The following is a 15,445-nucleotide window of genomic DNA, read 5'->3' on the forward strand; positions in this document are numbered from 1 at the left end:
ATAAACAGATCATCCTTTTTAGACTATGTGCCCTCAGCGGGGAGGCATGGCTGCTCAGACCACTACAGAGGAGACAGCAGCAATGTGGAGGCCTGCTGCTTATTTCCAATCTGCTCGCAGGTTTTAGGTTTTTTTTACAGTTTGAATGCTGCATGTTGTAGAAAGATATGCACGTTTTATATTAACCCTTTGATGAAACAGATGAAAGGATATTTTTAATGATCAGAAACAGAATTGGGCCTCGATGGTTTAAACATTTGTGTTAGCATTTTGGTGCATTTCAATAAACTTAGAAATAGAACAAACAGTAGGAACAAAGTGGACAGCAGTACTTCTAGAGCCAAGTAAAAAATTAATACAACAAAGTAAACAATATAAATGTAAAAGTTTAGGATAACTCATTTGTCTCAGTTCCTCCCTCTGACAGTATTTGTACATCAAAACAACACTTGGATTGAGTGTGCAGTGTGTTGCCAAGGGAGCAAAAGTTGACTTTATGAAGTACAGAGACAGAGTGAGTTGTACAGAGATGATAATCTACTTAATGTGCATTATTACAACATATAGTGAGATATGAAGGCTCAACGAGGTGTGACATTAAGTTGTCTGTTTCGCTTTCATGTTTGGTACAACCCTTAAAGCTCGCCAGTACAGATTTAGGTTGGGAGGGAAAGTTACAATGCAGAAGTTTAGCTTTCTAAAGGCACACGTTTGGAATGATAAATCCCGTAGAAATACGAATAAAATAAGACACCAGACAAGGAAAATATTTTCATTTGATGTAACACTGGGATGGATTCACATTTTTGCTAAATTATGGAGAAGAACATGGAGCTACAGACAGAACATTTATAGGTTTAAAAAAAAAAAGGGCTTCTGTAAAAGCGCCTGCCAACTGTGTTTCTGTGTGGTTGCTGTTCCTTCCAGGACTGACAGACTTAGCCTCGAAGTAGAAACAAAATCCTATTGGATGATTTCAGAGTTGAACAACGAACACATTTTTTATTTTTTTGCATTAGTTACAGACAGGCGGTTGGCTTACATAAAGTTTTTACTTGCATTGAGCATTTTAAACACACAAATACAGAGACTAAATCTGAATGTCCCTCAGAGGCTCCCTCCTCGTCTCTTGTCTGAAGACCTGCTCCTACAGACCTCCCACCATCCAGACTCCCATCATATTAGAAGCCTCTCCTTTGCTCGCAACTTTATTTATACACACGCAAATCACAGCCTTCAGCTACAAACTTTCTATTTTCCCCCCGGTGGTCAGAGAGCAGAGCTTACAGATGTCTGCACCGTGGAGAATTACAGGGTAGAAGCCGGCAGTGCGCAGGGAGGGGGCGCTAACATGGCAGCTCTTCCTGGAAGCTGTTGGCTAAAGCTGAGGCCTGGAGAGGACTGAGGAAGAGACGCAGAGAAGATGCATACATTTACTGATGTTTATTTAAACTTCAAACACTCTTTACAATCACTCTTTACTTTGTGACCTGAAACCTATATTTGTATCTTCATCTTAAAGCACCGGTGAGGAGTTTTTAACTGGTTTTAAGACTGACTGAAATTAATTGCCATGTTTGCCAAATCTTTTGCACCAGAGTGAGCAGAGTACAGCGAAGGACAGAGCTTACTCCTATTATTTTAAGTCTTTCCCATTTTAGATTAGATTCAGCGAACGGTATCTGCAAAGCTCACATTGCACACTAGATGGTGCAGTGGTACAAGAGGAAAGCTCATGCAGTTTAAAGAGAAGAAATCAATGGGAAACTGTTAATGTGTAGGTTTCATGGCCTACTACGTATTAGATATTGACATTTCCTACCAAAAAGAAAAAGGGAAATGTTATCCTCAATGTTGCATTGACACAAGGTTTGGATCTCTACGTATGAACACAAGGAACATCTAAAGAAGAATCTCAAGGCAATGATCATTCTTGGACAAAAAACACTGTTGACACAGTAAGAGATAAATTTGCAAAGTAATATGTATGCACACACACAGACCTTCTGATACTTGAGTACACCGAGGACATAATATACAAACACACACACCCAATGACAGACAGAGACGATGTAATGCTGACTGACACATTAATTGCAGGATTTTTAATCTTAGTTTGAACAGTCGCTGTTCAGACATGCAGATATTACAACAGTAGATTATTTGTTTATATGCATGAATGTAACACAGTTTAGTTTAGTGCTACCTTTGATGTATTTCATTTTTTAGATAACGCTGACACAAGTGAAGGCTTACCATCCTCAACAACCCGGGTACACAGAACCCCTTGGGGCTTTTCATGTTCAAACTCATCCATTTTTATTGCACTATCATTTTGCAAGTTGTCTCTTGTGACATTTGACCGACATTTAAATAGAGAGGGGCGATTACAGCTCCACAATCCATATGGACAAAGTATTCCCAATGGGGCGTTGATTTCTCAATCTTCTGTCAGATGGTTGAACACACATTGCTTCATAATACTACCTTGGGAAAAAAAAAAAATCTCCTGAGGGATTTGAATTATTCTGATCCTAAGTATGTGGTTTGGAATAGTTAAACTGGTTTCCACGCCCTTTGTTCTCATACTTTTTGCCCCTGTTCCAAAGTTTAACTCAAGTGAACACATGATCACAAGCAGGCCTACATTCAAACACAACATGCTCCACTGTCCCTGCAAACTTTTCTTGCCTTTGTTGATAGTGAAACTTTTTACAAGCAGTATTTGTGTGTCTGCACACTGTTCCCTAACCCCTAATTGCAACCCTTTGAAATCTATGGGAAAAAAACACAAGGCTTAAGTATCCCATTAGCGTCTTCCTCTTATATATTTCAAGATTAGAAACACATCTGAGCCAAACGTAGAGTCGGCTCATTCTCTTTAAAACACTTATAGCTGCTTCAGGGCCAAATGTGAAAGACTTTATTAAGTCATATTCATTATGTTTGTTTATACTCTTGTGTTCTTAACCATGTGGAGAAAATGTTGGCAGATCAGTGGTAAAGGAAAAACTATTCTTTTACCTAACTTTCAATATGTGTATGACCTCATATTGGTCTGAGCAACCGATATATATATCCTGCCGAGATGGCCGTGAGCAAGGAACCAAATCCCCAATAGCGCTGGTTTGCTCCCTGGGTTTAATAAAGTACGCTAATTAAAAAAACAAAAACAGGGTCACCTTACATTAAATAATCTAATTTCTATTAAATACTAAGGATTGTTTGACCAGTGAATGCACACGTTCTCTTGTTTAATTCTGCTGATTCATTGTTTGGTTTCCTCGTGTTATTGTCTGCTGTGGATTCTTTTATGTGACATGCTGACTCCCACCTTTTCACTTGGAATATCCCACCTTAAAATAATGGTAAAAAAAGAAAAAATAAAGAAAAAATACTAATAACACAATGTAGAAAGCAAAGTACAACGCTAAGGTCCCCTATCCAGGATGAAATACCTATTAAACTTAAAGAATATTTAATCTATCGAATGAACCCATCAATGACCAATTAAAAAAAAAAGTATACTGCACTGTAATTCTACATTACATTATTGATGCATTAATGTTAACTTAAATGTTGTAGCTCCTAAAGGTGGAGCTCATACTTGTACACTGCTAGCTCGTCTGTAATACTACTGGTTACACAGTGTAGTATTGCTGCGAGATCTGAGAACTTCTTCCACTACAGGTCTGCACACTTCTGTCCCTCTCTGTACCCTTTAACAGCATGTGCCGTGCAGAGCAGACACCCGGCATAATTAAGAAAATAAGATAAAGCTAGAAAATCTGTTTGTGTTAAACACCAAGGAACACACATCCCTCTGTTTCCAGTTTTATGTACCTTTCCTGCTGCCAATTTCAGAAACAAAGGAACATGTTAGGGCAATAATAATAAGCAACTCCCGCACAGACGTACAGAACATGAAATTAAAGGCAGAAGTGCACCGCTGGAGGGAGCAATGTATCATTTGTTCCCAGAGATTAGTGTTTTTCTCCCTCTGGTGACACTGAATCCCTAAAGCATCATGTTACCATGCGGCAAAGACAACCATAAACAGAGGCATGATTTTTGGGGACAGAGAAAAATGGGTAGCCAACTGTACAATGATTTAAGGAGGTCATGTTTAGGCGGTTACAGTGTACACCCCAAGATAAGAAAAGTAGAGCAAGTGGACCAAACAAATATTTGTTAATAAGCTGCAGTAACCTAAAGGTAATCAATAGCAGAAGTCCAAATATGATTAATACAGTCAAGGCTAAGTTTGCATAATGTGTGACCCTAAACCTTACCAAGCCAGAACAGGCCCTGTGTGATGATCCCTCCCCACTAGAGAGTCTCCTCCTGCAGCCAGCCCACAGACACACAGGATACCTGGCTGATTTCAACACTAGGCGTTTCCAAACATTGCTCATCTTGAAGAGCAAGTTGCCCGAGAGGATCACAGACACTTCGGCAGGTCACTGGCACCGAGAGCAAAGAGCAACTACACCATCAAGCTGAAGGAGAAAAGACCAGGACAGTCAAGATGAGCAGGTAAGAGTCTGACCTGGTCTCCAGTTAAAGGAGATGTGGGGCAATAGAGTCAATTGGCGTCTGAATGAGCAGCATGGTCAGACTGGTTACTGGATCTGAAACCTTTTCTTGATTTTAAGAATGATAAGACTCAGAAACTGCCAGTAAGAAAAAATACTTTTAAAATGTTGAACTTCGGGTACAACCCTGTAGTGTTTCCCTTTTATACTTTTACACCAATATATTTGATCATATTTTAATATACAGTATTAAACTAAATGCAGTGAATTAATGACTTGCTTCTGCTCCATATGTAGTCAATTTTGAAAGGAAAATTCAATGACTGAGCTTTGGTAATTTAATTCTCACTTTTCATTAATGAGATGTGTGAGGATTTAAATGGTTCATATTACAGAACAGGAATGAAGGAAGTCCCACTGAAAAGCTTAGACTGGGAATAATGTGTGATTCTGGACACCTACCTGCTGTTAGAAATGTGATAGACTCATTATTCTTTTCACAACAAACAAACAATGTGAGAGCATGACCATTGCATGGGGGGAAATCTCCATAGTACGGGTTGACCTGCATTCCTTTACACTTCAATTACAAAGACATCGTTGAAGATTTCGTCTATTCATGACTATTATCTGATTTGTCTGCCATGCACAGAAAATGTAACCATCAGGTTTTAAGTGTAGTAGTTAGGTTAAAGCTATAGGTTAAAGGTCTATAAGTTTAAAATTAGCATTTGACATGGACCACCAAAAGTTTGGGTTTCTGGAACATCATTTTGAACTATGAATGCATAAATAAAGACATGCTTAGCGAAACCCAGGTTAAGGTGTTATTGCTTTATGTAATCCACTAGTCATTTGGGAAATCACACCCTTTTCTTAGTTGATAAGAGATGATTGATACCACTCATAGATATGTATGTTAAAGTATGCATCTAGAACCAGCTTAGTTTGGCATGAAAGCAGGAGGTATTAAGTTGCAGCCTGGCAGGGAGGCAGGGGAACAACAAATTAGCTTACAGGCATCTTTGATAGCAATGTGATATAACTGGCATTATATGTGTTACCACTGATTTAAACAAACTGGGAGTTTAAATAAAATGTATTTGAGCACCAAATTAGCATTTTGGTGCTGGATAGTCCATGATCTATTGACAATGCAAGTATTTGAACCTGTTTTCAGTTGTTATGCAAAGTTATGCTACTGGCTGCTAGCTGCAGCTACACATCTCTTCTACAGAAAGTGAAAAAGCTTATCTGTGATTGTTCAAAATGCGAAGACGCATTAACACGCACAGATGAACTTGTTTTACAGGATTTAAACTGAAGATGATAGAGTTGTGGGAGGGGTTGGGTAGTGACTGTCTGTGGTCTGTGGGTGAACATGGTGTCCCTTTTGAGCTTGTTTGTTTCAACTTGTTATTACATACAAAAAAAATGTCATTAAATCAGACGAAGAGCAGATTTCACATAGTTTAGCAAAAATATGCTCAGCTAAAGGTTGATGTGGTTTTTGTCATGAACAAGCAACAATGCATCAGCATTTCATGAATTTGACAAGTTGTCTAAAATGAGCAAATCTGTCCAAGAATTCAAATGTTTCACTCACTAGAGCTCACAGATTTAGGACAAAATGTGTGTGCATGACATGCATGTTGTCTCAGTCACAGATCTGATATTGATTTCTTCGTTTGTGCAATCACAACTGTTCTAGTGACATTCATTGACTGGCATCAGTTAAGCGGTTTGTACAGAACATTATGTGATATTGGAACAGAGCTGAGACTCAACCAATTAGCAGGCAGAGCCAGCTCGCCTACAGCCCGCATCTGTACACAATTATGGTAAATTCCAGAGTTTACAAGTTATTTGTTCCCTCTTTTCAACCAACAAAAATGAAGTAAACGTGGGAAGAATGAGAGAAGAGGCGGAGGCGAGGAAGTAGAACGCGATGCATTCAGTATTATGGACTAGAAAACGCTAATAGATTCAATCCAATTTAATAAAATACCTCTGGGAAAAGTTCTCTTTGAAAGTATTTGTCAGACAAAGGAATAAATATTGATGTATTTCTATAAAAAATTATATAGATTTGATGATGTGACTTCTGTCATTGTTTGTTGAAGTGACAAGTTCACAACCATCCTTACTTTGCCTCGTTGGTAACGAAACTTCTCATCTGGTGCTGAGTGAAAGAACATGTTCTTCTTGTTTTGTCATATGTTGTAGGTTAAGAAATAGAAGATGTAGCTTAACAAGTATCTTTCCAAACTTGTGGGAAATTGTTATATTAATGGGAAAGGAACAATTTCTGTACTACATTATAGCAGTACACTGTAAAATATACTGGGTTGTCGATGCATCAAAGGAAGCACCAGACATTCTCAGAAACAGATCAGCACAAGTAAGACTATACGAAATTGACAAACAACATCGACTGGTGCATGATGTCCGGCACGTCACTATGTTCACCAACATCTCTTCTCTGTTAATTGCGACAGAGATGGTGACGTTTTATTCTCATGGTTATCAATCACTGATTCAATGATGGACTTCAAACTTTGAATGAGCATCGAGCTGCCTGATCTGTCAAAGCAGTGCAGGCAGAGATTGAATACTTTGCGACTGTATTTTAGTAGTTTCAGATATCTGTGCCTTACTTGACCCATTATTTTTAACAAAATGTTTTCTGTTTTCCTCCTCAAACTGGTCTCAAATATATTTGCTTTCTACAGCTTACACTTTCAAAATAGACTCGTCGTTTTTGTTAAATACATTTGAAGTGACTGGTGTTTCAGATCTTTGTGCAGCATCTCTCCAATATCATCATCCCCCATAAAAACAAACACAGAAAAGATTCTTTCTGGGCATACCCACATCTTATCTTATGATAAGAAAGACATATTTAAGATACAGCGACACTATGTGATTATGATACTATTACAAAAGACAATTTAGGTCTAAACAGAAAAGATGTCAGACTTATTTGGGAAGCAATTCAATAGATTAACGTTACCTTTGCTATTTAGGTCAAAAGTCAGAACACCTATTTGGGTCAAAAGTCAGAACACCTATTTGGGTCAAAAGTCAGAACACCTATTTGGGTCAAAAGTCAGAACACCTATTTGGGTCAAAAGTCAGAACTACTCAACTGTTCTTGTTTTAGAAAAGGACACATCAGCCAAACATGACTTTGTTGACTTAATAAAAATTTTTTTGGGGGGGGGGGATTCTTTCAGATCCAGAAGTCAAATTTGTTTTGAAACTCTGTAAAGTTTGAGGCATTAAACAAACATTAAATGCTTCATGTCTGTTACAATGAAACATGTGTTAACCAGCTTGAACAATATGTGTCTTCACCTCTATACGTGTTACTGAACAGCACTCACACAGCTTAAGCAAACAACATTATTTACATAGCAAGAACACCTCAATAGTATATAGACATTGTAGACTACACTAACCTGGGGTATTTGACTTATATTTTGGCACCTAAAGTGGAAGGAGAGAGTGTTTGAAAGAATTCATCAGATAACAAATGTTTCCTCTCTGCAGATGTCTGATCAAGAAGGAGGAGGTGCAGAGCTTCATCGAGAGGTGTATGATGGCTGTGGGCACGCAGCTGCATCACGCCCGCAGCCTGGCTGAGGTGCTGGTGGAGGGAGACCACAGGGGACACTTCAGCCATGGACTCAACAGGATGGGTGAGTTGGGCAAAGGAACCTGTTTAAATGCATGTGTAATGTTTTTGTGATATAATTGTAAGGCGGAAAATGTATCTCTTGTTGCTTCAAAGCTCCTGTTGGAAACTTTTATGGAAACGCTGGCACCCCCTGTCTTATCTCTGTGCTCATGTTGTCCTTTACACATGTAAATATATATTTTTAACCTTGTTCTGCTTTCTTTTAACAGTCAAACTTTACCAAACATAATGATGAAAAGTACATTTAAAAAAAGGCTTTTCCTTCAGCTTGTTCATCTGATCATACCTAGAGGCAGTGGTTACACACCTTAAAAATCACAATAAAGAAAGAAATAATCTTTGTGCTGATGGTGTTGTCTGCTTTTGTAGAACTCTTAGAGGCATCAGTATACATTTCAGTCTTTCTCATAACCAACTAAGTTCTCCTCACTGTAGCTTTAACCAGCAATATTTCCTTGAAGATCATTGTGAGACTAATGACAAACAGTAGCATTTAAAGTGTTCACATGTTATCACAACCCTCCCTTTCATCAGTTAGCCTTCAACTCCTTTACAGGACGATGTTGTGTCTGTAGGTTTATATGGTTGTTGTTGTTGTTGTTGTTGTTGTTAGTGCTCACTGTCTCTTTACTTTTCAACAGACATGTATGTAAAGGACATCAAATCAGGAATCTGTGCCAAAGATGGCGATCCTGTGTTGGAGAAGGAGAGTGCAGCCACAGCGCTGGTGGATGGGAGGAACCTCCTGGGTCCTGTGGTGGGAAACTTCTGCATGAATCTGGCCATGAAGAAGGCCAAAGAGGCCGGCATCGGCTGGGTTGTGGCACACGGTGAGGACGATCTTCTTCAAATCCCGAATCTCGTACTGAAGCACAGGTTCTTAAACCTTTAAAACATCTGCCAAAGACGTATGATACAGGCCTGTGTGCATTTGTCCGTTTTCCTGCCTGTGATGTAACACCTAAATGTCCATCAACATATGTTAAACTTTGACGGAGGAATAAAACATGTTCACATCTCGCTGCTGTCTTCAACAAATCAGATTAAAACATTTTTGTCATCATGATAAATTTGCTGTAATTTTTAGCGTATGATACAACAGAACAACTAAAATCTAGAAATGCATGAAATCATTTCAAAGGAGTTCTCTCCAATGTTTTGAATTTGGACTGCAGTACCCGTTTTAAACACAACATGTCAGACTTACATATTTCTTCTTTAAGATATTTAACTTGCATATTTTATAACATTGAATTTTGTTTAGGGCCACAGCCACACTTATGTGTTTCACAAACTTCATTTTTGCATGTTTGTAAAGTGGTCATCTTAAAGAAAAAGACATTGTCATCAGTATTTAGACATGAACGGTCTGTCACTTTTCTTTCACAGGTTCTAATCATTATGGTATCGCTGGATATTACGCTATGCAAGCTCTGAAGGAAAACATGATAGTGAGTGAAAGGTTCATCTGCAACTCATCTGATTTAGTAGTACTATATAACTTTTTTTTTGTATATCCAGTTCAACTTTTGAAGTTTACTTTACCAATAAGTTCATTTCACATTACTGAATGTTCTGTTTTCCTAAATGCTTTTCTTTCTTTCTTCTTCTGATAACTTTCTACCACAGGGCATGTCGTTCACCAACACTTCCCCTCTGGTCGTCCCCACACGTGGTAAAGAGGTACATTTATTATTTGTTCTACAAAATTGTCTCTGCCATAAACAACTTCTCTTGTGTGATTCACACATTGTGCATGTGCTGTTTGCAGTGCACTCTGGGTACTAACCCCATCAGTGTGGCGGCTCCTGCTAACGACGGAGACAGCTTCGTTCTGGACATGGCCACATCGGCAGTAGCACTTGGAAAGGTAACATTATGTTCCTACTCATAAGCCATCAGGGATGACTTACATTCACAACACAACTTCCTTAATGCCACCATGCGCGATTTGTACCAATTGAGTTGGACCCTGGGTGTTTCTTGAGAGCCATGTTTGTAGTGACATTTCTCACATGAAAACTGATGTTCAAAAGTCATGCACTTGCATTGGCAGGGAGAGGTTGATTTTGCCATTTCCAGTAATTCTGATTTCAGTAACAGACGCAAAATCTCTGTCACCATGGAAACAAAATCACTTAAGAGGTCACTAAGAGTTGTAATAATTAGTGAATTTAAAAAAACAAAACATTTTTAGTTTTTATCGTGTACACTTGTTAATTGGTTTGAAAAACAACAAGAAGTTAAGGTCGACTTACTTACTGTACAGGTGGAGCTCCATGATCGCCGTGGGGACCCTATACCTGAGGGCTGGGGCTGTGATGCTCAGGGGAAGCTGACCTCTGACCCAAAGAAAGTCCTGAATGGAGGAGGACTGGTGCCCATCGGCGGCAGCGAAGCAACAGGTCAGACAGCAGCTGAGAGGGTCATGGTGTGGTATATGATGTCATATTGGAGTTAAAATGTTTTGTGTTGGGCTACCTTTTTTAGACATTTTTCTTACATTTAGATAATGTGCCATGGCATTTAACTTATCGTAACATTTGTTTATCATCAGGGAGAAATTTCACAGTTTCAGGTAAACATCGCTTGAGGTTTATGCAGCACTTACAGAAAGGGACATAAACACTCTTAAATTCAATATTTTTTCCCCAGAACTTTTGTCAGAGCTGTTTTGTTTTTACAGAGCTCTTCTTGCTTCCTTTCAGTGAACTTATTTGTGCTCTCAATTTTGGTATCCATCCCTTTATTTTGTGCTTGTTTCTCTTCCACATAACAGCAGTAGTGGGTAACAATATGTAGGATTCAAGGATCCAAAAAGAAAGTAGCTACTTATTTACTACAACTTACCATTTTATTTGCAATAAATGGAGAAAATAAAAGTGAGAGCAGTTTTGAAAAAGGTAGGAGGATGCTTAGTTTGGAAGGTTTCCTTTTTATTTCCCTGGTTAGACACTGATTATATATTATATATATTGAAGTAAACATGTTGCATCCATCCTGTCTTTACAAAGCAGCTGAAGTTTGTCTGTGTTGTCGCCCTCAGGAGGATACAAAGGCTACGGTCTGGGGATGATGGTGGAAGTGTTCTGTGGCATCTTGGCTGGAGCCAAATATAGCGAACACGTTCGCACATGGAAAGTAACAGACCGTGTTGCTGACCTGGTATGATTTTTGTCATTGTCTTTTTTTCCTATACATGTTTTTATATGTTGTGTTTCTAAGAGGACATTCATACTAATATGTTTAAAGATGTGTCTTTAAGGTAGCTTTTACATGGTGGTCGCCTCTTCCCCAAAAGTGGATGTATAGTTTCTGTTAATTCCCTGAATGAAAAACAGTTTTAATTGTAACTTTTTACTCCTAAACACTTATTTTCTACAACTGAAAATACATCTTGAAAATCTATTGAAGTCCTCAACTCACTTGCTTGCATACTTAAAATGTAGTGAGGATCAGTTTTACTGTAATGTGGACAGAAGCTTTTTTACTTTGCGGTTGCACATCTTGAATTATTAGGATGTGGATATTTGCCGCAAGTACCAGCTAGAAATCACACAGCTTGTGTAATAATGTTGATATGTCACGTTCCTCTTGCAAAGTGGCTGAAACATTAAGTTTGACCTAAACAAAAAGCTGTCTGTTGGATTTTCCATGTTTTCTATCTGGTCAAAAAAAAGAAAGAAAAAAAAAAGAAACCTGACAGGTGAGGGGAGCCAAGTATGACGTGTTGAAACACGGTCTTTGTCGAATAGATAAGAACAATCAATAAGTCTGACGTCATGTCACTGCTCTGTTTACTGTTTGTTTTGGATCAGCTCACAGTGTTGACATCACCCTGCTTTGTATTTTCAGGGTCAGTGTTTTGTGGCCATAAACCCAGAAAACTTTGCTCCAGGGTTCAGTGACAGGATGTCAGACCTGCTGTCCATCCAGAGAGGATTGGACCCTGTGAGTAAACCCTACTGAAGTGCTCAGATGGAAAGAATAATGCTGTGACTGAAGCCATCCGGTCTTTAATGTCTGCTGCTCTTCTCTGTAGGCTGATCCTCATACTCCTGTTTTGGCGGCTGGAGATCCAGAGAGGATGAACATGAAGAAGTGTGACGAGATGGGTGGGATCCCATATCACATTAATGTTGTCAACCACATGGTAAGCACTTACAATTAAATAAATACATTAGTGGTCTAGACATCTGCAAAACTGAGTGGTTTTTAGCTCTGTGACGCAGTAGATGTTGTATTAAATACTATTATTTTTAAAGTGACATTTTTTTTGTTGATAAACTAGATTTCACTTAGTATTTTTAAACACTTTACATTTTTATTAAATGCACTCATTCAATTGTGTACTGATAGTAAAATGACAAGATTTAATACAACATTGCCTGTTTCCTAAATATGATGCTCCAACTAACTGCTTGCTAGACTAGCACAGTGGAAAACAGCTAGCTTATCTCTCTGTCCACAGTCATTCAAATTAGCCTGATAGCTTCTAAATCTATCTCAATCCTGAATTATATCTCCTTTTTATATCTGCTTTTTGTTATAATACTTGAACAAAACAGAAACGGTCTCTGGTTTTATAGGTTTTTTTTTTGTGCCAAACGGTTTGTTGGTTGTATCCAGTTAATTCTTATCTGGCAAAATCACAGGGCCAACAAGTCTTCAAAAACGTTTTGCACTTCAGGTTTCAACAGTCTTACTTAAGGACTTTTTTCCTTTCAGTAGTGAGCTGTCAAAGTGTCTTTGGGACCTTTTTGTTATGTATCAGCAGAGCCAGGCTAGCTGTTTCCATCTGTTTTCAGTTCTTATGCTAAGCTAAGCTAATTTAATGCCAAGGGAATACTTTCATTCACTGTACAGATATGAGAGTGCTATTCATCTCCTTATATAACTTATCAGATAGAAAGCTGAGGATTTTATTATAAATTACTACTTTCAGGATAAAGGTGTTAAGATTGAGTTACCTTGACTCCATTGTTTGCTTTTTATTTCTGCAGAACGAATGTGCGAAGACAATCGGTGTCAGCAAGCTGCTGCCGTGTGACAATCTCATCTCCAATTAGATCGTTCAGTCAAGATTCTCAACGTCTGCTCATGTTGACGCTCACATTGAGTGACCCGGGAATGCAACTCTGTTTTATTCTCATTTTACATGATAGATAGATGGATACTTTATTGATCCCGAGGGAAATTCAAAGCATCCAGTAGCAGGTTACAAAGACGTACATGACATGAAAAATGTGTTACAAATTAAACCGCAAAACCGATGCCCCCCTCCTATACATATATATTAACCTGAAAAAAGATTTAAAGAATACCCCTAGATAAAACAAACTTAAACTGTGCAATTAAAAATATACTAGATTTATACAAGAAATTTACATAACCCGTGCAGGAATAAAAATATATGTGTAATTTAAAGTAAGAACCTATAAACAGTTGAGGGAAAAAATTCTGTAGTTAGACCTGAATATAAATTCAAAAAAAAAAGAAAATGATGACAATCGTATTTTAAAAGTTTGACCAGCACTTGTCAGGTGCTTTTAGTATTTAATCTAAGTTTTGTTTCAAATTGACCTTCTATGAATCATGTTCCTTTGTGTGGGACCCCTCAAAATATTTTAAAGTATGTATTTTTTGTGTTTTAAGATACTTCCTCCATATAGTAATACAAATATAGATTTTTAGATTTCTGTATCTCTGTAGAAAATAAATCCATTCTCTGTTGAATGCTGAAGGATGTGAATGAGTTAATGTTTGTGTGTTTTAAAATAAGTTGGCGTGAAGTGACGCCACATTATGACATAACATTATGACGCACAAAGATGTCTTTTTTACACTTAGAAGCTTTTAAAAGTGACCATGAGATATGTCTTGTTGCCTTTATTGAGTTTAGATTGTCTTTAAACTTGAAGGTCCTCTAAAAAAATGTTTGTATCAGTGTTGTTCAATAAAAACCTTAAAAGCAAAACTTGTATTTCAGGGTTTTTTTTCTAAGATTGTTTTGTTTTGTTGTCTGTTGTCTTCATTGATAGGACCGCTCAAGAGAGACAGAACATATATTAAGATTTATGTAATAATCCTTTATTATGCCTTAGTGTTTTGCTCTGATTTTCATGGCTATGTTTCATCTTTACGTACTACATCAGGTCGTGACGCTGTTTAAACATCAAACAGACCACTTCTTATTCAGAGGAGATCTTACTTACTTCAAAAAGACAACACAAAAACCACATTCTGTGGTACAGCAGCATGGTACAGTAGTAAAAGAGTCCAGGGCATCTGGCCTTACTTTAGTCCAATTTGTGGAAATGTTTGGGGCATTATGAAAAGAAGACACTGAACTGCTGAACATCTTAAATCCCATATATCACGTGATAAAACATTACACTTAAAAATGACAGAAACTGGTCTCCTCAGCCCACAATTGCAGACAAAGTTTTGTTAATAGTAAAAGTGATAATTCAGAGAAGTAAACATGACCACGTACCAATCTGTTTTCAAACAAATAGCTGCCTTTAAATCCAAAATGAGCATACATGTAGTTTTCCAGATGTAATTTTTGTGCAATTTGCAAATACATTTTGTTTTTCAGTGGTTGGCAAATCATCATATTCTGTCTTTATGTACACTTTAAACGTCCTTACTTTTTAAGAGTTGGGACTGTAGATTTGAAGATTCCTATTTCAATATATTTAACCTTTATTTAATTTTTAACCACCAGATGGCGTAAGTGTAAATGTTTTTAGTCCAATTTCACTTGCGACTGTTCACGGAGTTTTAAAAATCTAATTGGAAACAACACGTCAGCAGCTTTATGAAACTTTGCACCACATTAAGAAGTGAGAGAAACAGTAAAGCTAAGAAGTAGCTTAACGGCAAATATCTAAACAATGTTATGATACCTACTTGGGGGGAAAACCTCTAGTCTAGAGTCTTAACATCAGTGAATCATCAAATCATTTTACAGATTTAAATGTTTGTTATGACATCATTGGCAAATATTATTCACATAAGCAAGGCACAATAATGAGAGAGAGAGAGAGAGAGAGAGAGAGAGAGAGAGTGTGAGTTTCTGTTTTAATAACCATATCTTGCATGTAAGGTTTTCACCACTAGATGGAGACAAAGTTCATATAAACTGCTGTCTAGATTTTTCTAAACATTTCATGGGTTCTCTGATTTTTGTTCGTCAGGTAAGTTA

General features: G+C 37.7%; 1 protein-coding gene across 1 annotated transcript; it reads left to right on the top strand.

The window, feature by feature from the left end:
• The first annotated feature begins 4,377 nt into the window (after positions 1-4,377).
• On the top strand, positions 4,378-14,212 carry LOC110005662 (uncharacterized oxidoreductase YjmC). Its single transcript, XM_020660949.3, has 11 exons — positions 4,378-4,536; positions 8,088-8,236; positions 8,877-9,065; positions 9,625-9,686; positions 9,865-9,918; positions 10,007-10,105; positions 10,505-10,640; positions 11,282-11,400; positions 12,091-12,186; positions 12,278-12,388; positions 13,239-14,212. Exons 1-11 carry the CDS (start codon positions 4,529-4,531, stop codon positions 13,302-13,304), a joined length of 1,089 nt encoding a protein of 362 aa, XP_020516605.2. The 5' UTR covers positions 4,378-4,528; the 3' UTR covers positions 13,305-14,212.
• Positions 14,213-15,445: the final 1,233 nt, after the last annotated feature.

Source organism: Labrus bergylta, chromosome 7, assembly GCF_963930695.1.
Source record: "Labrus bergylta chromosome 7, fLabBer1.1, whole genome shotgun sequence".
NCBI lineage: Eukaryota > Metazoa > Chordata > Actinopteri > Labriformes > Labridae > Labrus > Labrus bergylta.

What these genes read in the sequence shown, in the direction of transcription:
- LOC110005662 (XM_020660949.3), top strand. An exon ending in CTCTGAAGGAAAACATGATA is followed by an intron (nt 9,687 to 9,864) that starts GTGAGTGAAAGG and finishes TTTCTACCACAG; the next exon opens with GGCATGTCGTTCACCAACAC. An exon ending in TCCCCACACGTGGTAAAGAG is followed by an intron (nt 9,919 to 10,006) that starts GTACATTTATTA and finishes TGCTGTTTGCAG; the next exon opens with TGCACTCTGGGTACTAACCC.